General features: G+C 42.3%; 1 protein-coding gene across 4 annotated transcripts in view; it reads left to right on the top strand.

Moving 5' to 3' along the window:
* The window catches only part of AHI1 (Abelson helper integration site 1), a 359799-nt gene that overhangs the window by 283959 nt on the left and 52853 nt on the right, over positions 1 to 22987 (top strand). For all 4 annotated transcript variants that reach the window (XM_068231620.1, XM_068231621.1, XM_068231622.1 and 1 more), the window contains one exon: positions 5757 to 5933. In XM_068231620.1, coding sequence (XP_068087721.1) covers positions 5757 to 5933 — 177 coding nt within the window. The remainder of the gene's footprint in view (positions 1 to 5756; positions 5934 to 22987) is intronic.

The raw sequence follows: 22987 nt of genomic DNA, 5'->3' as shown, positions 1-22987 counted from the left end.
ATAGACTGCAATGAAGCCAGTTATGGCGTTTTTAAAATTTCTTACATTTTATCACATTTTTTTATATATTTATATATACAAAACAATTCCCACCCATTATTTATCAATACCTTTTAACTCCAGTAGTTTTATTATTTAACTTGATTTTATCATAGTTAAACTTGGACTTTTTTCCCTCCAAGACTGCAAAGGATTTTGGGATTTGTATTTGCATACCTACATGCATTGGCCAGCTTGTTACCTTTGTTAACCAATCACAGTCTGTTTTTTGTATTTAAATGTACTGAACACTTGTACAAATGTTTTTCGCCTGAAGAAAGGAGAAAGCTTCTCTCCAGAAACGCGTTGCATAATAAACATTTTATTATTTTTTCAACCAAACACGGACTTTGCCGTGTATCCTTTCTGCACGCACTGCACCTTCCAGGAACCTTCAGCAGCACACTCTATCCCCACACATAGTGGGAGTTCAGAGTGCAGCTAACAAACTTGCACACATAGCCTCCAGGCACTACATCCAGCAAGACCCAGTGAGCGGCCATCTATGGAGATCAGCTGATGTGACCAATCCTGTTTGAAAGCACCTCTGCTGCCTGCGTCCCCGGCATAAAGAGGGACAACGCTAGACTGCTGACAGACCCATATGGGCTAGTCAGTCAGTCCTAAAGGCGAGATCATTCCCCGGCAGGCTTGCCAGGGACAACTGCTACCCTTCTGAGTGCGCTCTCCTCTCTCTCCTCCCATTCCCCCCACCCCTTGTCTATACAGATACTTGCACCACTATCCAGTGGCTTCCAGAGAGCGGCACCACCATCATTTTCATCTTCAGCCTACACACTGTACAACACCACTACAGAACGCTCCCCTGTATATACAGGAGTCTTCTATATATACACTGCCCAGTGTATATGGGACACTACCTACTGCAAACAGGACTTTACACCGATCTGCACTAGGCGGTCCTGGGGCTGCCGCAACCTTCACGCCCATCGGCGTGACGCGGTCCTAAAGGAGTTAAAGAGGGACTCCAGTGAAAATAATGTAATAAAAAATAAATAATTATGTATAAATGATTTAGTCAGTGTTTGCTCATTGTAAAATCTTTCCTCTCCCTGATTTACATTCTGGCATTTACCACATTGTGACATTTTTACTACTGGCAGGTGATGTCAGTGAAAGGGGATGTTGCTTGCTTTTTTGGCAGTTGGACCCAGCTGTAAACAGCTGTTATTTCCCACAATGCAATGAGGTTCACAGACCGGAAACTGTCAGGACCACTGTGGGAAGGGTTACACCACAATGGGATCTATTCACAAAACTTCTCATAAATGACTTATTTATCACCTAATTGATAAAAATAACCTTTCAGCACATTTTCAAGCAAAATAATCACTCAAAGTAAGTTATTCTTGATTTCAATATTACTTTTCTTACCTTAATTATATTACATTTTTGCTCTTTCGGAGCTTAAACATGTAACATAGATAAGGTGAAAACAGAGGAAAAAGGGTGAAAAAGCTTTGTGAATCATGCCCAATATCGGCCATAAAGAGCCCCCTGATGATCCATTTGTGAAAAGGAATAGATTTCTCATGGGAAAGGGGGTATCAGCTACTGATTGGGATGGTTAATTCTTGTGAAACTCAATTCTTGGTCACGGTTTCTCTATAAAGTGGATCCGAGATAAACCTTTACTCATTGCATAATTGTGTTCCATTCATATAGTTTATAGGGCATTCCTCAAGCCAAATACTTTTTTTGTTTTGTTTTAATACTCTAATTCCCTATAAACTAAACAAGCCTCGCCCACAGCTTTTCAGAGAGCCTTGGCACTGAAGCAAGGGCTCATGGGAGCTCAGTCTGGGCAGGAGGAGAAGGAGGTTACTAGCCAGAGATGGCAGAGGGGAGGAGGGAGCAGGAGAGGGGATTGAGCTGAGGGCTGCAGATGCTATCAGCTTGCCTGTGACAATGTGACAAAAAGAACATGGCTGCCCTCATTGTATCACAGCAATAAATGATCATAAACTTTTGAAGCTGTTTGCAGCTAGATTTGCTGTGTAAATTATCTAAACTTTAGATAAGATATATAGACAAGTTACTTGTTATAGTTACTTTTTACCTCGGATCCGCTTTAAATACTATTTCCCCTCTGAGTTGTAGCAACTTGTACGGAGAAAGAATTGGGGTCTGACAATCACCGGAACCCCAAATTACTCTTGTGTGGGGGCACCAAAATAAACTGCTTTGCAGTATAAATGCTTTTAGATAGGATTGCAACCGGTCTTGAAGCTGTCAGTTATAACTCCTTTCAGTTCTAACTGACAGCAACTGATATATAACTGACAGCAATTGATATATTTCAGTTCTGACTAATTCTTGTCAGAACTTTAAAGAAAGTGGTGAACTTCTGAGAGGAACTGATGCGCGAGGTAAGTATGAAATATTCATTTGCAGGTACATCATGTGTTTATTTTTAATAATTTTACTCGGTTCAGCTTCACTTTAATTCAGTTATGGCACTGATGAACCAATGTCATGTATTCCTTATGTTTACAGCACATTTCACTGTTCCATGTGAATGTGCACAGGAATTACCCTTAGGTGCATACAGCTCATAGTGTACATAGAACATGTTTACAATGTAAACAATGATCAGCTTAGCAAAATAACACAACTAAATGTATGCAATGTAGAAATGTAATCCAATATTTTTCTGCCAGTGGTAGTAATCCTACATATACACCACAATGGCCCATAATTAATTCATTTCTTTCTTGTGTTTTCTCCCATGAGCTCTTTTCACACCGTATCTATAAAATACCTGAGGCATTTTCAGTATTAAAAAGTAAATACTCACCTAAGGAAAGGGAAAGCTCTTTATCCTAATGAGCCTTCACACAGTGTCCTCTGGTCCCCCGTTGCCTATCGCGGACTCTCAGCTGATCGGGGCCACGCTCCACAGGCTACGCTCATGCCAAAAATGGAGCACGGTCCCGCTCAGTTGGAGGGTCACAGGCAGAGGACACCTTGGGAAGCCTTTCCTTAGGTAAGCGTGTATTTCTGAACCTGAGCTTTGGCTCGGGTTCTCTTTAACCACTTCACCACTGAGGGGTTTTACCCCTTGAGCACCAGAGCAATTTTCACCTTTCAGTGCTCCTTCCAATCATTCGTCTATAACTTTACCATTACTTATCGCAATAAAATGAACTATATCTTGTTTTTTTTCGCCACCAATTAGGCTTTCTTTAGGTGGGACATTATGCCAAAAATTATTTTATTCTAAATGTGTTTTAATGGGAAAACTGTGGGAAAAAATCATTATTTTTCAGTTTTCGGCCATTATAGTTTTTAAATACTGCATGCTACTGTAATTAAAATCCATGAAATTTATTTGCCCATTTGTCCCGGTTATTACACCGTTTAAATTATGTCCCTATCACAATTTTTGGCGCCAATATTTTATTTGGAAATAAAGGTGCATTTTTTCCAGTTTTATACCCTCTTGACATAAATATTTAAAGAGTTCAGTCCCTAAGGTAATTATTTGGGGTTTTTTAATTGTATTTTTTTTTTCTTTTTATTACAAGCACACACAAAAAATGGGGAGTGTGGGAGGTAATGAGTAATTTATAATGTAACACTGTGTATTTATATATATATGAAAAATGTTTTTGGGAGTAGTTTTACTATTTGGCCACAAGATGGCCAAAGTAATTTTTTGTGCAAGCGTCCTGTAAGCGTAGGAAGTACGCTTGCAGGTAGTGCAATGAGGCTGAGAAAATCACAATGGTTGCGCTGCTTCTCATAGAAGCAGCCGATCATTGCTGGGGGGCTTAGATCAACGAACGGGAACGTTTTTTCCCGTTCATTGATCTCCGGGCGAGCGGGCGGTGGCGTGCACGAGCGCGGAAACACGCGCATGAGCAAGCAGGAGCACGGGGGGGGGGGGGGGGTATCTACGCCCCTGGTGGGAAAAGGCTGTCAAAAGGGGCGTAGATACACGCACTTGCGGTGGTGGAGTGGTTAAGCCACCAGCAAGCAAGAAAATACTCAAATCCTATATAATAATATCCAAGTGTCTCTGCATCCCATGCCCCTGTGTCAGTGCTTTTGCGCTACTGCACATGTCCTGCAAGGACAGCCATTGAAACAGGATTCAGGAAAAGCCAGGGGATGGGCATGTGTGTGCGCACACGGCGGGCATGTGTGCACGGGGTCACATGCACGCTGTAATGCTGCGGTGGCGTTTGTGACAGACCTAGAGCCCGTTATTAAACGGGCTTAGGTCGCCTAGTAAGTTTATACTATGCTAAGTTAATACTCACAAAAAAAAGTTATTTTGCAGATCAGATCACAAATGATTTTCTCGTATGACACTAAAAATCCTGTTCCCTAAAAAATAGTAGACATACAAAAGATAAACTGATAAGCATAAAATAACACTTTTAATACAACTAAAAATGTATTCAGTCTGTCATGGAAATGGAAGATGGGTCTTACCTTATTGAAACAGCACTTGCTTATTAGAATGCTATCGGTTCCTTTTTTTACATAAACTTTTAGAAACCAGTATCATGTTCATGCTACACTAGCCTTACCTGCATGAGTGATTTCTCATTTTCTGATTGTGATGCTTGCTGTAACTTGTGTTTATGGAACAAAACTGTGTAGTAGGTGCTAAGTATTTGTTTATGCATTCATTTGGCAAATGTTGAACAATTTAATGAAGTTGGAAATGTAATGGTCTCTTGTGCAGCAGTAGATTTAAAAACATTTTTACAGTTAATTTTTCCTTAGGAAACATTGCATTTATACATAGGAGCCCATTTATTCACCCATGGTGACTTACTACACAAACTGCTGGTAGAAGATCTTCATACTTGTGTTAACATGCATTACATGCAAGCAAAATTACCATTACAGTGAATCACAAACTAATTATTTTTACTGGCTTGTATAAGTTTATCATACCATGTAATATATAGGGGGTTTCTGAATGATAAAATCGCAAGTTTAATAGTTTAAAATATATGTTGTAGGGAAATATAATAACTATGAACAAAGCTAGAGCAGTTACAATTAGTAGTTTAAGAGCAACTGTATCCAGGAGGACTTCTGTCCTCCTGTCCTTTGGAGTAACTTCTGTCTAAACAGGGATATTCTTTATATTATTTTGGGGAAGAATTTCTTTTAAAGAGACTCTGAAGCGAGAATAAATCTCACTTCAGAGCTTATATATAGCAGGGGCATGTGTGCCTCTGCTAAACCGCCGCTATCCCACGGCTGAACGGGGGTCCCTTACCCCCCAAATTCCCCCTTGCAAAATCTACGACCAACTTGGTTGTAGATTTTGCTGCTGCTGGAGGCAGGGCTAACGGCTGCAGCCTTGCCTCACAGCACGTCTATCAGCGGCGCATCGCCGCCTCTCCCCCGCCCCTCTCAGTGAAGGAAGACTGAGAGAGGCGGGCGAGAGGCTGAGATACGCGCTGACAGACGAGTGTGAGGCAGGGCTGCGGCCATTAGCCCTGCCTCACCAGGAAGAGATCCCCTGGCACCACGGAGGGGATTTGGGAGGTAAGGGACCCCGTTCAGCCGCGGAATAGCAGCGTTTTAGCAGGGGCAAACATGCCCCTGCTGAATATAAGAGCTGAAGCGAGTTTTATTCTCGCTTCAGACTCTCTTTAAGCTTGTATTTTTATGCATTGCTGTATGAAATTCTCACAGTGTAATATACATTTTCTTCCTCATTTTATTAGAAGAGCGAGACAGAGAGCACTGCCGATGCCAGAGTCGCCAGACACAAGTTCACAACCTGCTGTGGGTACTGAGCGGCATCTACCAAGGCTCGACAACACCGCTAAATCAAAAAAGAAGAAGAGTCTTAAGCAGATTCCTACAGTTGGAGCAACGAATGCAGCGTTTGTCTCAGATGAGTGAGAATCAAGACCAAACCGATGTGTAATAGTCTGGCTGATGTGCCCTGTACGGTACTGCAGTTTCCAACAGGGTAGCTCATTCACACCAGTGCGCTTCTATGCGCTTCTATCTGCTTTTTTTTTTAGCAACATGTATTTGTTGATGTGCTGAAAAAAAGAGGACAGAAGTGCACGAAGTGTGAATGAGGCCTAACCCTTGGTGGTTTTCTGTGCATTAAAATCAAACCGTTAATTGTGCAACCTTTCAGGTTTCCAACAGTAAAAACCTCTGTAGGATGCTCATTTTGATTATGGCATGGGCATAACTACTATTAAACACTGAGGGCTCTTGAGCATTGGCAAACATTGCTGCTTATTAGGGCAGCACAGAGATCATACATGTTTTAGAATGCCAACTTATATTAGAGCCTATGGCAATATATCAAAAAGCAACCATGCACAGGCAAACTGGATTAATCACTGAGGGAGTGCATCAAACCAAACAAATTGATTGTAGATCCAGCAAGTAGAAGGAAAGGGCTGTGCACATCCCTTGATAAAACATCACTTTTATTTAAATTCTGCCAATTAAAAGGCATACTTTACGCATTCCATGTAGCATAGAGAGAGGTACAAGGCTGGTGGGGAGGTCGACAGCTGTTTCGCGCCGTCACATACTGTGGCGCATCATCAGGACCTGGTGATGCGCCACAGTATGTGACGGCGCGAAACAGCTGTCGACCTCCCCACCAGCCTTGTACCTCTCTCTTTGCTACATGGAATGCGTAAAGTATGCCTTTTAATTGGTAGAATTTAAATAAAAGTGATGTTTTATCAAGGGATGTGCACAGCCCTTTCCTTCTACTTGCTGGATCTTATATTAGAGCCTATGATGGTTTAAGATTAAATTGATGTAAGTGCTGAATGCTTTTACAGGAAAGCCATTGTACCTCTGTGGCCCATAATGCATAGCTTGCATTCTAGTAAATATCCTTAGTACCTTTACAGCCATTCCAGTTACTGCTTATCAAAAGGATAAGTGTACCAATAAAAAACTGTAAATGTATTAAATCAGCACCATATTGCTTACTTATCAATAATGCAAACACAATACATTGCTTATTTTGGCCAAAAAAGATATGAGGGGCCCCCTCCCCGCAGTTACCATTTGTAAATGCTTCTCCACAGAAAACCTGTACATTGTGGTACACCAGCTCTGATATATCTGCACTCTGCCCGCTTCCTATTTACTGGTCTCCTGCAGATTTCCCAGTGCAGTCCACTTCTTACATTAAATGTATTCTGTAGTCAGGTCTGAACAGTGCTCCACTCCTACTCTGGCTGCACCCAGTAGGGGCATTCACAGGGAAAGTCAGGACATACACAGAGCACTGATCAGACCTCATCAGTCCTGTGAGACTGGATGTTGGTATATTAGAACTAATAAACCACATGGAAGCTCCTGTAAAGGACAAGTGTTTGTAAACAATAGGCAGGTCTCTAAGAAAGGGAGAAAAATCAGTAATGCATTATAACAGCATTCTTGTTCAGAGAGCAGTTAAAAATGAATGGCCACAATTCTCTAAGCTTATCTCCAGTCCTTAATAACAATTCTGAGCTGTTTTTACTGTTATCACCATGCTGATAAATCATTTAGGGCTCAATTCACAAAGCATATGTTAACAGTTTTGCCATTTATCTTTTTCTTAAATTTAACGATGAGCCGGGTCTGTTTCGGTCTTCTCTCCTCTTTTCCAGCCAGGTGGCATGAAAAAGTAGCCGGGTGGCATGAAAGAGTTGCCGGGTGGGGCGAGATGAGAGAATGCAGGGCCAGCATAGGAGGAGGTGAGCCAATGACAGCCGGGTGTTCACCAAAACTAGCCGGGTGGAGCACCCGGCTAAAAGAGCCTGGGGAGAACACTGGACCTAATCAGTGACAAACAGAGCAGGCTGTTTCTGGAGAGAAGACTGGAAAGGACCTGGCTCTAGTAGGGTAGGGGCATTTTGCTTCTCATCAGTGCCTGGTATGGACTCTATGGGATAGGGCTTGGGACCAGTACTACAGAGTAACTCATTGTGACCTAGAACAACTAAGGAAGGTATAAGGGGCTTAAAGAGACCTCAAAACCCTCTTACATAAAAAAAGCTATGCTAAATATAATTTTGCCTGGTTAACACAAAGTATTTACATTAATTCGGCTTTACACTCTCGGATTGCATGATGACATTTTACCTTTTGCTGCTTCTATTGCTTATAAAGATACTATAGAGAGAAGTGGTTGGCCTGAGGAGGTTAGAATTTACAGCTTGGTTTCAGCTCTTTCCTTGCCAGACTTCAAAGAAAGTAGACAAATTCTGTACATTCAATCTGAAATGGAGGCACCACAAGCCTTCATGTACTGTATTAAAGACCAGATCTAAAAACACAATCTAATAGTGTAGTAATCCTGCCCTGAAATTTTGATCACATGGCTAGAAAGTGCAGAGCTGAGATAATCCGTTTCCTGCTGCATGGTGGGACTGCGGTCATGTGGATTGCATGATAGCCGCTGGGGGGGCGCACGCCGCAACAGATAGCGGCGATCGGGCGCGGACCGGCGGCGATCAGTGTGCTGGCGCAGCTAGCAAAGTGCTAGCTGCGTCCAGCAAAAAAAAAAAAATTATGTAAATCGGCCCAGCAGGGCCTGAGCGGCACCCTCCGGCGGCTTACCCCGTGTCCAGCACGGGGTTACCGCTAAGGAGGTTAACGACCGCGTCACGCCAATGGGCATGACCGCGGTGGCAGCCCCAGGACCGCCTAACGCCAATTGGCGTCAAGTCCTGGGGCTGGATTTTGCAGCAGATTGCGGCGCCGATCATGCGCATCTTCGCTCTGCCTTCAGTCTCCCAGCGGCGATCGCCGCTCGGAGACTGTTAGATGGCAAAACTGCCGTCTATTAGCGTAGTACAGCGCTGCGATCTAAGGCAGCGCTGTGACACGGCTGTCCACCTGGGACGCAGGAGGGCGATCTGCTCTCATAGGCTGCTGTCTCCTTATGCGTCTATCAGCCATGTATCCCCGCCTCTCCCCCACCCCACTCAGTGAAGGAAGACTGAGAGGGGCGGGGGAGAGGCGGCGATCCGGGCTTATAGATGCGCTGAGAGGCAGAGCTGCGGCTCATAGCTCTGCCTCTCACGGAAGCGCTGCCCAGATTTCCCCCCGGGGAGTTAGGGGGGATTTAGTTAGATTATAGCGGCGGGAATGTGGCAGTTTAGGTAGGGCAATCATGTTAAACACATTTTTTAAATAAAAACATGATTTTTACGAGACTTCAGAGTCTCTTTAAAAAAATGCTAGTGAGCTGGCTGTAATTATTGTGCCTCTGGCAGTAATGGTTTCTACAAAACATCCTTACCTGCATACTTGTTCCAGGTGAATGCTTCATAAAGCTGTTTCACAAACTGTGTTACACCTACATGACTAGAATTTTCAGTCGCAGTGTCTGCTTCTTTAGATCTCTTCTGACATATAAGTACTGAGTGCAAGATTGCTACATTGATTTTTAGGTTCAGTATAATGTCCTGCACTTTTATGTCATGGTGGTATTACCTGAATTGCTGACAATTTATTTCATATGATTTACATCACAAAAAAACGAAATGTACCTAGGGTATTAAAGGTGTCCGATTTGTTTAACAGGATAGGGCGGAAATTCAGATATTTTTTCTTCAATGTAGCAAACAGCCACAATTTTATGCAACACATAAAATAACTTTTTCTATTCTTTGTATGTAAAATTACATGTTTGATGCAACATATTTTTTACACTGAAGATGACAAATATGCACTTTGAAAATGAAAATCGATAACTATTTTTAGTCTATTTATCAAATTTGTATATTTCACTTTGTGTGCTTTTAATGCCTAATATATTCCTATAAAAGGTGTTTGTATCATTTAAATTAAGTAATGTTTTGCGTATTGAACTTGGTTGTAGTTTAGTGTTTAAATTTAATTCAGTTTGTTTATTAATTAATGTCTGAAGTGAAACACTGTTCTTTGCATAATTTATAAGGGTTGCATGAGTTTGTGTTTGTTAGTATATGAAGATTATTTTATGAAGTACTGAAAGCACTTTAATTTTTGTATATTAAATTGGTTATGAAAAAAAAGTGTTGATGTGCACATTTGTCTCTATCGTGGTTGACTAACATTCTCTCTAGGGAGGATGTCAACTGAATTAAAATTAGATAATCCCATGTAAGCTGCATGGCACATTTCAAGCCCATTGATAAAAAGGAAGAAGTGAGACTAGCAGTATTTGGGCATTCATGTGTGAAAAATTCCCCAGACACAAACCACAGCACTGCCCACATATGGTCCCGGCTTAGAAAAAGGGAAAAAAACAAACTGTAAAAATATATCTACGTATTCTACTAATTCAATAATACACTAATTAGGACAAAAACAATTTTGAAAATATATAAATTCAGTTGTGTAAAACAAAGCGCATTCCAGTGTTTTCTCATCTTTTCAGTATACCGACATATGTTCTTCTTTTTAACAATATTGGTAGATACAGGCGGTATAATGCAACAAATAGTATCTTTTCACACTAGCACTGGTGAAAAGTCGCTGCCACTGAAAACGAGCGTGCTGTACGTTACTCCGATGGAATTTGCCACATCGTTGTTTGAGATCCTGGCACCAGCTCTTCTTGCACCGACGATCATCCCTCGTTCAAAGTCACTTAAATCTTTTGTTTTACCCATTTTGACATTAACTTCTGTGATAACTACGTCACCCGAAGCTGAATATAAATTATATAAGCACCTCTGCATTGTTATGTCACACTACATTACTGTTCGACTGCTTTAATTATAAGGGGTGTCTCTAATTTGTTAGCCTCTCTGTGTATGTTTATTCCTATGTTTGGCACCCAAACACGTAATATAAGAATCAGATGTAAATAATTAGAACATTTATCGTAATTTATCTTTAAGAAACATGTCAAGTTTAAACTTAAGACATTCAGTTTGACTTAAAGGAAACTAGAGACAAACTAACATAAAAGTTTTATACATACCTGGGGCTTCCTCCAGCCCCATCCGCATGGATCACTCCCACACTGCCATCCTCAGTCTTCTCCGTTTTCTGTACCGGGTCCTGTAACTTTGGCCAGTCTGAGCATGCGCAGTGCGCTCTCTCCGTCGGACAAGAGTGCTGCACCTGAATAGTACTACCTGCACAGTACTATTCTCTATTGGTGAGAGACGGAGGAAGCCCACTGTGCATGCTCAGACTGGCCGCGACTGGCTGAAGTTACGGGACCTGGTACCGAAGAGGGAGAAGACTAAGGACGGCGGCGTGGGAGTGATCCTTGCGGATGGGGCTGGAGGAAGCCCCAGGTATGTATAAAACTTTTATGTTAGTTCGTCTCTGGCACACTTTAAGTGTGTAGGGTTCACCATGCCTGGATTGGAATACCTCCCTGTGGTTTTCAGGAAAAAAACGTTTATACTTATGCTTCTAACTCACACATGTTGAATTCCCACAGAGCCATCAAATTTGTCCCTCAGGTGGTTTTCCCACTTTGCATTATGTTTGGCCCACTTTAGACCACCAGAAAAGCTACAGTATAGTGGTGAGGGCCTAGACCACCAGGAAAGCTATATGGGGAGCACCAGGGAATTATATAGGGGAAGGAGGCAGCCACTAGACACCAGGGAACTGTGTATGGGAATGTGGACCAGTAAACACCAGGGTACTGTATAGGGGAAGAAGAGGGGGTCCATAGATACCAGGGAACGCTATAGGGGGATGGAAGTAATTTATTGGACACCAGGGAACGCTATAATGGTCCCTGGTGTCTAATACAGGGCTGTGGAGTCGGAGTCGAGGAGTCGGAGCAATTTTGGGTACCCGTTTGTACCCGAGTTGGAGTCTGTGATTTCATAAACTGAGGAGTGGGAGTCGGATGATTTTTGTACAAAATCCATAGCCCTGGTAAGTATTAGACCAAGAAGTCGGAGTCGAGGAGTCTGAGCCATTTTGGGTACACTGAGTCGGAGTTTGAGTCAGTGGTTTCATAAACTGAGGAGTGGGAGTAGAAAGATTTTTGTACCAACTCCACAGCCCTGGTCTAATAGCCACTAGACATTGAGATTGGCCAACAACCTTGTCCCAGTGTTCAATGTCGGCCCACTTTGTATTTGAGTTTTACGCCTCTGATCTAACTGCTGTGCTGAGTAGTCAGTGTTCAGATGTTACCTTTGCTGTGTGGAAAGAGCCTTCTGGTGCTTAACATTAAGGCTACATATAGCTAATAGCAAATTCATTTACTTCTATAGAAGTATACATGGGCTCCGCACCTGTATGCCTACACTGATCTAGAAAACATTTGTACCTGAACTGTAGCTTTAAGCCTGTGAGGTAAACATAAGCAGCAAGGGCATGATGATAATCTTATGGCTGCTGATAATGGAGGTGTAGGAGTCAAGAAAACATTAAATATTATTACTCCGTAAATCCCCATATTGTATTCATGTACAGTACGTATATTCATTCTCTCTGTGATACATGTTTGTTAATATTTGCTGTTGTCACGCTAAAAGCATTGTAAAAGGTGAGGTTAACAGCAGGGTGTTATAAGAGAAAAATATTCACACTGCTAATAAATCATTTCCCTACATATTGAGTTTTGTAGAATAATTTGCATTCTTTGAACTTTTCCCCTACAAATACACTTATGCACTAAAGTTACTGACATATGCCACAATGTTTTATTTCAGGTATATCTGTTTTTTTCCACAGAAATGCAAATTTCAGGAATGCCAAAACTGGCAAAGACTTGCAAAGAACTAATAACACTCGGATTTGCATCTGCTCAAGTACTCCTCAGACCTGTACAAAAAGGACTTGTAGTTAAACAGGCCAATATATTAACCAATCTATTTACATTAATAAACATGCAAATATTGGCTTTAGAGTTGCAAGCCAAAACATTGCAGTCAGGACTTGAGTTTAAGCAGAGAATTCAGTAGGTGTACAGGACCAAAAAAAAAAAAAAGTTTACATTGCAGCAGTGACAGATCACAATGAAAACACTCTTCCTCAATAGAGATTAAAACTTTTTCATATATAATACATTTACTGTATTTCCACTAAAGTCTGGCAAAATAATTCTATATCATGTGTTTTCATACAGAAAGTATATGTGTCACAACTCTAGCAATCCAGACTGAGCACATTATGAAACATTGTGTATTCAATAGTTACCTGCAGTAAAAACTGCACATCAAAACAATTGATAGTTAGTTCCACAGATATTTTTTGCTGCTATATTTTCTGGTTGGTCTTCCAACTAATTCCTTCCACCATCCAGGTTTTCCAATTGTACTTTAACCCCTTCGCACCTAGACCATTTATGGACTAGAGCAGTTTTGACATTTTAGCTATGCCCCTATTTAATCAGCAATAGTTTGTTCACTACTTATGACACCTCTGTGATCTATACATAGTTTTTTGGGGGGGACAAACTACTTTCATTGGGTGCTTTATTTCCTTAGGAATTTCCTATGAAAAAAAAATCTTCTGTTTTCACCAATTACAGTTTAACCACTTTACGTCTGCTCCACGCCTTCAGTCTCCCATTGGCGATCGCCGCTAGGAGACTGTTAAACGACGAAACCACCGTCTATTTACTCAGTACAGCGCTGCGATCTAAAGCAGCGATGTACAGGGGACGGCCGTGTCACTCGGCTGTCCTCTCTGGTGGCACAAAAGCGAACCGCTGTGATAAGCTGAAGCCTATCACAGCCGATCGCACTAATTGGCTGGCGGGGGGAGGGAGGGCTGGGGAAATAATTAATAAGAAAATATGGAAATTTATTAAGAACAAATAAAATAAATATTTATAACAAAAATAAATAAACAATGCTGGGCGTGATCAGACCCCACCAACAGAAAGCTCTGTTGATGGGGAGAAAAGGGGGGGAATCACTTGTGTGCTGAGTTGTGCAGCCCTGCAGTTAAAGCTGCAGTGGCCCATTTGTTGAAAAATGGCCTGGTCTTTAGGGGGGTTTAACACTGCGGTCCTCAAGTGGTTGAAAATAAACCGTTCCACTGTAGAAAAATACTTCATATTTTATTAAGCTATTTAGCCCCTTTATTTTAACACTTAAATTATGTTGCTGGTTCAATGTATGTTAAAGATATTTTATTTTGAAATAAAGGTATTTTTCCTTAACATGTACTTTTTCTCCTTATGCTGTATTAATAATGAAAAGTCCTTAATTGTCTAACCATCAAGAAAAATGCCACGGCCTTTCTTAAATGGGAAGAAAAGGGCTTGCTGAGATTGGGACAAATGCTAAATCTGGAAACTCAAACTTGGAGATCTTTTTCAGAAATCAAAAATTCGTATCAAATCACTCAGGCAGACTTTCTGATGTATTCCCAGATCCGGTCCTTTGTGTCATCTCAAATAACCAGGATTTCCACCATAGCTAACATTTCTTCTTTTGACGCCTTCATCAAACCAAGGGGAGTCGACATGACACTCTCAGCTACACAGCGTGCACTCTCTCTTCTACATACTAAGCACCAAAGTAAACAGAACCTACAATTTTGGAGTAAACACTTCCCTGATACGCAACTGGAAGAAAAGATCTTTGAAGGTTACAACAAAATTAGAGCACTTATAACTAGAGATGGGACGACGAATCCAGCGAATCCACAAATCCCTCGAATATTGGGAAATATTCGAGATTCGTGGATTCGAATCCCGACGCCATTTTCCACTTTACGAATCCGCCGAATCCCGACGCTGCATCGCCGCGCATCCGCCGCTCGCACTCGTCCTCCTCCGACCCGCGCCTCCTCCGACCGCCCCGCGCCTCCTCCGCCCGGTCGCCCGCATACTTTGTATCAACTCACCTGTCCAGTGGAGCGCAGACAGAGCGGCAGACCTCTCGCTGACTTCCTGGTTCCCTCTAGTGACAGCTTTTACAATGACGTCATCAGTAAAAGCCGGTCCGGCCACTAGAGGGAACCGAGAAGTAAGGACGAGGTCTGCCGCTCTGCGCTCCACTGGACAGGTGAGTTGATACTTAAGCAGGGGTGAGCGAGGAGGCACGGGGGACGGAGGAGGCCATGGGGGTGAGCGGAGGAGGCACGGGGGGGGAGCGACACCTACCTACCTACCACTTTACCTACCTACCTGCCACTATACCTACCTAAAGGCCCCCTATACGTACCTACCTACCTACCGGGCACTATACCTACCTACCTACAGGCCCCTATACCTACCTAAAGGCCCCCTATACTACCTACCTACCACTATACCTACCTACCTACAGGCCCCTATACCTACCTAAAGGCCCCCTATATGTACCTACCTACCTAAAGGCCCCTATACCTACCTAAAGGCCTCTATACCTACCTACCTAAAGGCCCCCTATACGTGCCTACCTACCTAAAGGCCCCTATACCTACCTACCTAAAGGCCCCTATACCTACCTACCTACATACCTACCTATACTTAAGGCCTTCTACCCTGCTACCTATACTGAAGGTCCCTTTAACTACCTACCTACCTACAGGACACTATACCTACCTACCTACCGGCCACTATACCTACCTACCTACCTACAGGCCACTATACCTACCTAAAGGCCCCCTATACGTACCTACCTACCTACCTAAAGGCCCCTATACCTACCTACCTACCTACCTACAGGCCCCTATACTTACCTACCTACCTACCTAAAGGCCCCTATACCTACCTACAGGCCTCTAAACCTACCTACCTACTTAAAGGCCCCCTATACGTGCCTACCTACCTAAAGGCCCCTATACCTACCTACCTAAAGGCCCCTATACCTACCTACCTACATACCTACCTATACTTAAGGCCCTATACCCTGCTACATATACTGAAGGTCCCTTTAACTACCTACCTACCTACAGGACACTATACCTACCTACCTACCGGCCACTATACTTACCTACCTACCTACAGGCCACTATACCTACCTAAAGGCCCCCTATACGTATCTACCTACCTACCTAAAGGCCCCTATACCTACCTACCTAAAGGCCCCTATACCTACCTACCTACATACCTACCTATACTTAAGGCCCTATACCCTGCTACCTATACTGAAGGTCCCTTTACCTACCTAAAGGCCCCTATACCTACCTACATACCTACCTATACTTAAGGCCTCTATATACCCTGTTACCTATACTGAAGGCCCTATACCCTGCTACCTATACTGAAGGTCCCTTTACCTACCTAAAGGCCCCTATACCTACCTACATACCTACCTATACTTAAGGCCTCTATATACCCTGCTACCTATACTGAAGGCCCCTATACCCTGCTACCTATACTGAAGGCCCCTATACCCTGCTACCTATACTGAAGGCCTATATACCCTGCTACCTATACTGAAGGTCCATATACCCTGCTACCTATACTGAAGGCCCATATACCCTGCTACCTATACTGAAGGCCCATATACCCTGCTACCTATACTGAAGGCACATATACCTTGCTACCTATACTGAAGGCCTATATACCCTGCTACCTATACTGAAGGCACATATACCCTGCTATCTATACTGAAGGCCCCTATACCCTGCTATCTATACTGAAGGCCCCTATACCCTGCTACCTATACTGAAGGCCCATATACCCTGCTACCTATACTGAAGGCCCATATACCCTGCTACCTATACTGAAGGCACATATACCCTGCTACCTATACTGAAGGCACATATACCCTGCTACCTATACTGAAGGCCTATATACCCTGCTACCTATACTGAAGGCCCATATACCTTTCTACCTATACTGAAGGCCCATATACCTTGCTACCTATACTGAAAGCTACCAATATTGAAGGCACCCATACCTAGCTAGCTATACTGAAGGCACCTTTACCTCGCTACCTATACTGCGGGCAACTATACCACGGATCGCACAATTCGTATGTGCAGGATTCGTTAGATTCGGGATTCGAAAGGTTCGAGATATTCGAGAACCTTTTTAGATTCGGATCCGGTTTCGGATTCGAAGAAATTGTGGATTCGTCCCATCCCTACTTATAACCAATGAGACCTGGAGAGAATCCCACCTGCTCCTTATACACCGGGCTAAATATGCTTTCGACATTAAATACAAAGTTCCTCCAAGCGGCTATCAGCCATACTGCCCAAAATGCAAATTACCCCAAGCAAATCTGGTCCACTGCATTTGGTCATGCCCCAGCATACAGAAATTCTGTCTCTCGACTATAAAATACATCAATAGTATGTGTCATAAGAAATTAACGTTAGACCCTATGCTCTGCCTCTTCAACTATAACTCCTCTACTCCTGACCCAGCAGACCGATCCAAAATTCCATCAGAACTAGCACATATATGTGTTGCAGCCGCAAGAAAATCCATATTTAACCGCTGGATATATCCATCTACTCCTTCCATTTGGGACCTCAAATCGGAATTAAATGAACTATTCGCTATGGCCAAGATTGATACACTAATGCATAAAGAGAAAAGCTCTAAAAGCTTCTTCAAGAGGTGGAAACCGTATATCATCTACAATTTCACTAGGTTGGAAATAAATGCTCTGATGGAGCCCTTTAAGTATACCGCGTGGTATGCCACTGAGGATCTTCTGGGCAAACTGGCGCTGCCAGGTAGACCTGAACAGATCACAACAGTCGGAAACTCTCTGCAAACCCATGCCGGGGACATGGGACCTCTACATCACTAAGAGAGAGAGCTTAGTTTATTGTTCTGGGGGGGAGGGTTAGAGAGTTAGGTGGGGAGGGGGGGAAAAGAAAGGGAAAGGAGAGTATGACATTTAATCTGAAGTTGTAACTTAAACCAATTCGGACATTTAGAACTGCTATATAGATATGTGATAGCTTTTTTGTCTAACAAATAACCCTGCTTTGTAGCCAATTTGGGCAGCCTCTTGCTGTCACCTGTCTTATGTACTTTCTACGGTTGTAAAAGATCCTTATCCTTGAAAAGCTTTAAAAATCAAATAAAATATATTTGAAAAAAAAAAAGAAGAGTGCAAAGGAAAAAAAAAAAAAGAAAAGAAAAATGCCACAACTGTCACCGTTTTTAAAGTAGACATTTAAGTAATCATGGGTAATTGGTAATATACAGCCTTTTTGGCAGAAATTTTCCAAACCTTATTTAGAAAATTAAAAATTTCCAGTTCTATATTTAATTTGTCACTATTTTTTTTTAGATGGCAGCAGCCTCTGCTTAAAAACACCCCAAAATCTCTTCTACCACTTGACATAGTGAAAATGGTATCCCAAATGCCTGACTTTATAGGTCTCTGTGCGCATAGTACACTGTTAAAAGAAACCTGAGATATAAAGTAGTGGATCAGTTATACTTACCTGGGGCTTACCTTAGGCACCATGCAGGCCAAGAGCTCCCTCACCATCCTCCCTAGTCACTCCATTGCCCCATTCTCCACTCCCATAAATTGGGCAAGTCGCACTACACTGCACAAGTGTGGCCCGGGACAACAGAGCACCTGGGGAGGACGGCAACGGAGCCCTTTTTTTTTTTTCAAAACAAACTAGACTTTCATTGGGATTTTTTCCCCAAGAACAATTCTGTTTGCTGTGCATTTTAGAGGGAGACATAAGAATAAAATACATTCACCTCCTGGGCGATAATCCCGAGCTGAGCTCGGGGTATGTCGCGCAGGAGGATTTCTCAGGCCCTGGTGGGCTGATTTGCATCATTTTTTTTGTTGTTACACGCAGCTAGCACTTTGCTAGCTGCGTGGAACTTCCGATCCGCCGCTACCCGCCGTGCCGCGCAGCCCCCCCCCTTACCGACCCCTTGCGCAGCCTGGCCAATTAATGCCAGGCAGCGCTGAGGGGTGAATCGGGACTCCCTCTGACGTCGGTGACGTCATCCCGCCCCGTCGGCATGGCGACCGGGGAAGCCCAGCAGGAAATCCAGTTCTGAACCGGATTTCCTGCTTACTCTGATCGCTGAAGGCGATCGGAGTGGGTGCGGGGATGCTTCTGCGCAGCGGCTATCATGTAGCGAGCCCAGGGCTCGCTACATGATTTAAAAATTTTAAAAAAAAGTGCTGCTCCCCCTCCTGGGCAATGTAATTATATCGCCCAGAGGGTTAATTAAAAAAACACATTTTATTTGGCTATTTCTCTTGTTTATTAGAAAACTTAAATGATGTTTCTGTCACAGTGTGTGTTGATAATATTTGGTGGAGTTTTGCTACAGTGTGTGGAGAAGCTCTGAATGCTTGGCTGGCATGCAGCAGGGAATCTTCCTGAAATTGTATGGTAAGGGCTTATTAAGACTAGGTCAGCTAGTTAATTAAAAAAAAATATGAGTGGAGGCCCTTTTCCAAGTTAAAGGACCACTGCAGCGAAAAAAGTAAGCAGTTAAAACCTGACAGAACCAACAGGTTTTGGACTAGTCCATCTCCTTGTGGAAGATTTTCAGGGATATATATATTTTCAAAAGCATTTTCTGAACGACATTTGCCAAGTATAACTGCCAGAATAGTGTGCAAGGGAGCAGGGAGGCTGGCTGGTATCTTACTATTTTGGCAGTTAGACTTGGCAACTGTCATTCTGGAAATGCTTTTGAAAAAAAAAAGAAAATGGACTAGTCCAAAACATGCCAGTTCCGTCAGATTTTACTGCTTAATTTATCCCCAGACAGGTTTCTGTATGTATACTCAGATATATAATTTGTGTCTGCAGAGTTAAGAAGCATCTTGGTTCTTGTCACCATAGGACCATTTAGTACCTTTATAAAAACTAGTGAACAAAGCTTGTATTTATCTATAATGCAGAAGAACCTACTAAACCTCCAAGCACAGAAATTGCCCACTCAGAATGTTTTATGCAATAAAAAAAAACCTCCAAAAAGTTCTTCAAGAAATGAAATCCATTTATACCCTGTAGCTTCACCAGGGTTGATATAAATAATTGGTCTGAAACCATTTCGACATATTCCCAGGTACACTACGGAAGAACCCCAGGGCACTCTAGAAAAGCTGCCAATTAGTCCCTGAATGTTACTGAACATGACTACACAAAATCAATCATTACCTATGTCGGGCATAGGGAAAACCTGAGTACAAAAGTGGGGGAGCAATGAGGCCTGGGGTGGGATAGTTCTGGGATGGGTTGACAAGGGTTTATAAGTTGTCTGTTCAAAATGTTAGGGTTATGATTGCATAATATATGAAAGCAGACCATTTACCTAGAATAATGATAATCTACTTGTCTGTACAGAATACTTTAACTGCTCTTATGTCAGATAACTTTTTGGGAAATAATAATAAAATATTTTTTCAGGAAAAAAAATTTTGAAACTCATTTATATGCACATACTGAGTACTCCTAGCAAGTATGTATATGTCAAGGGGTACTTGAAATGGTGCTATTTATGCAGTTATTCACAATAACACCATATTTCTTAAAGTGGTGCATGTTGTAATAATGTTGAGTAACACTGTCTTACAGTATATCAGAAAATCTGGGAGCTTTTAATGAGAAAGCACATGTTTAGCCCTGAAAATCAAATGTAGCCTTGCAGCATTGAAACATTATAATTGGCCCGTTACTGTGATAGGTTGCAAGTCTTGAGGCTCAGGGATAATATGCTTGTTTATTAAAATACTTTTGTTCCAGGATCCTTGGGATGCAGAGGTAGAAAGAACTTACAGTATTCTGCACCATATGTACTGTATGTAGTGTACTGATTTTTCACTTTGTTTAAAGAGTACCTACATTATAAATTACAGTTTGCTTTAAACCTAATAAATTGCCAAGATACATAAAATTGCACACAAAAAAATTGTAATTTTCTCCTTTCCAGGATCTGCATTCCACATATGATCTTGAACACCCTGTCCCAGTGTTAAATTGGGCCATGGTAATTGTTTTCTTTCCAAACCATAGGTGCAAAGGATGCTGGGGGATTTATGTCATAACTCCACCGCCATGTCCATGTGATCTAATACAGGCAGGCAGATAGACCTCTGAAATAAGAATTATAGCACATTCCACATGAAAGACCAACACAAAGTGGAACGAAAATCATACATAATTCCAAACATTTTTTACAAATAAATAACTGCAAAGTGGTGTGTGCATAATTATTCGGCCGCCTTTGATCTGAGTGCAGTTAGTTGCCTATAGACATTGCCTGATGAATGCTAATGACTAAATAGAGTGCACCTGTGTGTAATCTAATGTCAGTACAAATACAGCTTCTCTGTAAGGGCCTCAGAGGTTGTCTAAGAGAATATTGGGAGCAACAACACCGTGAAGAACAAAGAACACACAAGACAGGTCAGGGATAAAGTTATTGAGAAATTTAAAGCCGGCTTAGGCTACAAAAAGATTTCAAAAGCCTTGAACATCCCACGGAGCACTGTTCAAGCGATCATTCAGAAATGGAAGGAGTATGGCACAACTGTAAACCTACCAAGACAAGGCCATCCACCTAAACTCACAGGCCGAACAAGGAGAGCGCTGATCAGAAATGCAGTCAAGAGGCCCATGGTGACTCTGGACGGGCTGCAGAGAACTACAGCTCAGGTGGGAGACTCTGTCCATAGGACAGCTATTAGTCATGCACTGTACAAAGTTGGCCTTTATGGAAGAGTGGCAAGAAGAAAGGCATTGTTAACAGAAAGCATAAGTCCTGTTTGCAGTTTGCCACAAGCCATGTGGGGGACACAGCAAACATGTGGAAGAAGGTGCTCTGGTCAGATGAGACCAAAATGGAACTTTTTGGCCAAAATCCAAAACGCTATGTGTGGCGGAAGCAAAAGGTCATAGGGAGCCAGGTACTATGAAATTACAATTTATTAGCATATCAATTAAATATTCTACAACATCACACATTAAAATCAATTAAAAATCTTCTATGTAGCAACCTACAGTGGGGAAACCTGGATCTATATAGGTGCACCTATAATGAGGGATTACCGGTAATTACTTCTAAGGATTTAACCATTCATTTAATCCTCTTCAGGCCCCTTTAAGAATGCACAGGATGTCCCAATGGGTTTAGCTATATTGGTCACCAAAGGCAAAGCTCTTCTGTCCAATTCCGTGTGCCACTACAGCACGCCTCTTACTATATAGTAATACGCTCTCATTACGTCCACATAACATAAGTGTACAACCCTGTAGCCAGAGCAACAACCAGACTGAATACAAAGTTGCGTGTTCCCATTACTTAAACGCCATGCCGCGCTGTAAACACAATTTCAAGCACCGCTCATTAAATGCGTACAGTTCAAACAGCGGCCGGCAGTCCGGTACTCACGCTACCAATATGGGAAGCCCCTTAGCTGTAGGCCATCTGTGGACACACCGCTGATGTCCGCTTGATTTCCGCGCTATATAGCGCCGTCTAGGTGCATCGGCTAACAAGGAAGAGAGCGGAGGCACGGGAGGACCAGCGTGGTGACACGCACTCACGTGACGCGTTTCGCCCAATCGGCTACTTCAGACGTGATGACGTCAGTTTGCCCTACTTCCTGGTTTTATACAGGTACGGGCAACTACGTATATTACACGTGACGTGTAGTAGTTGTGTAGAATTTGTGAGGGCTCCATCTTGTGGACAATTTTCAGAATGCAGGAGAGAAGTTGCTCTATAGGAAAACTTTCAAGTTCATGTCGCTGTTTAAGCCATACGGTTGCATGGAGTTGCATTTATATATCCATAGAGACTCTTTTTTCAGCAACTGTTCGTCAAAGTCCCCACGTCTCGGACTAATATTAAGTTTGTAAATACCCATAGCACTCAAGTATCTAGGATCCGAGTCATGGGCATCTCTAAAATGCATCACAACAGGGCTTTTTTCATATTTTGTTTTTATGTTGTTGACATGTTCTTGAATTCTGGCTCTTAATGGTCTGTATGTTTTTCCAATATAAATTTTTTTGCATGGACATTGTAATTCATAAACTACCTTCTCAGTGGCACAATTTATATAATCTTTAATTTTAAAGGATACACTTTTATCCCAATTAAAGAAGGTCTCTCCCT

Source organism: Hyperolius riggenbachi, chromosome 4, assembly GCF_040937935.1.
Source record: "Hyperolius riggenbachi isolate aHypRig1 chromosome 4, aHypRig1.pri, whole genome shotgun sequence".
In the NCBI taxonomy this organism is placed as follows: Eukaryota; Metazoa; Chordata; class Amphibia; order Anura; family Hyperoliidae; genus Hyperolius; species Hyperolius riggenbachi.
Note: the sequence above shows the minus strand (reverse complement) of the source record. Positions and strands in the feature narration are given on the sequence as shown.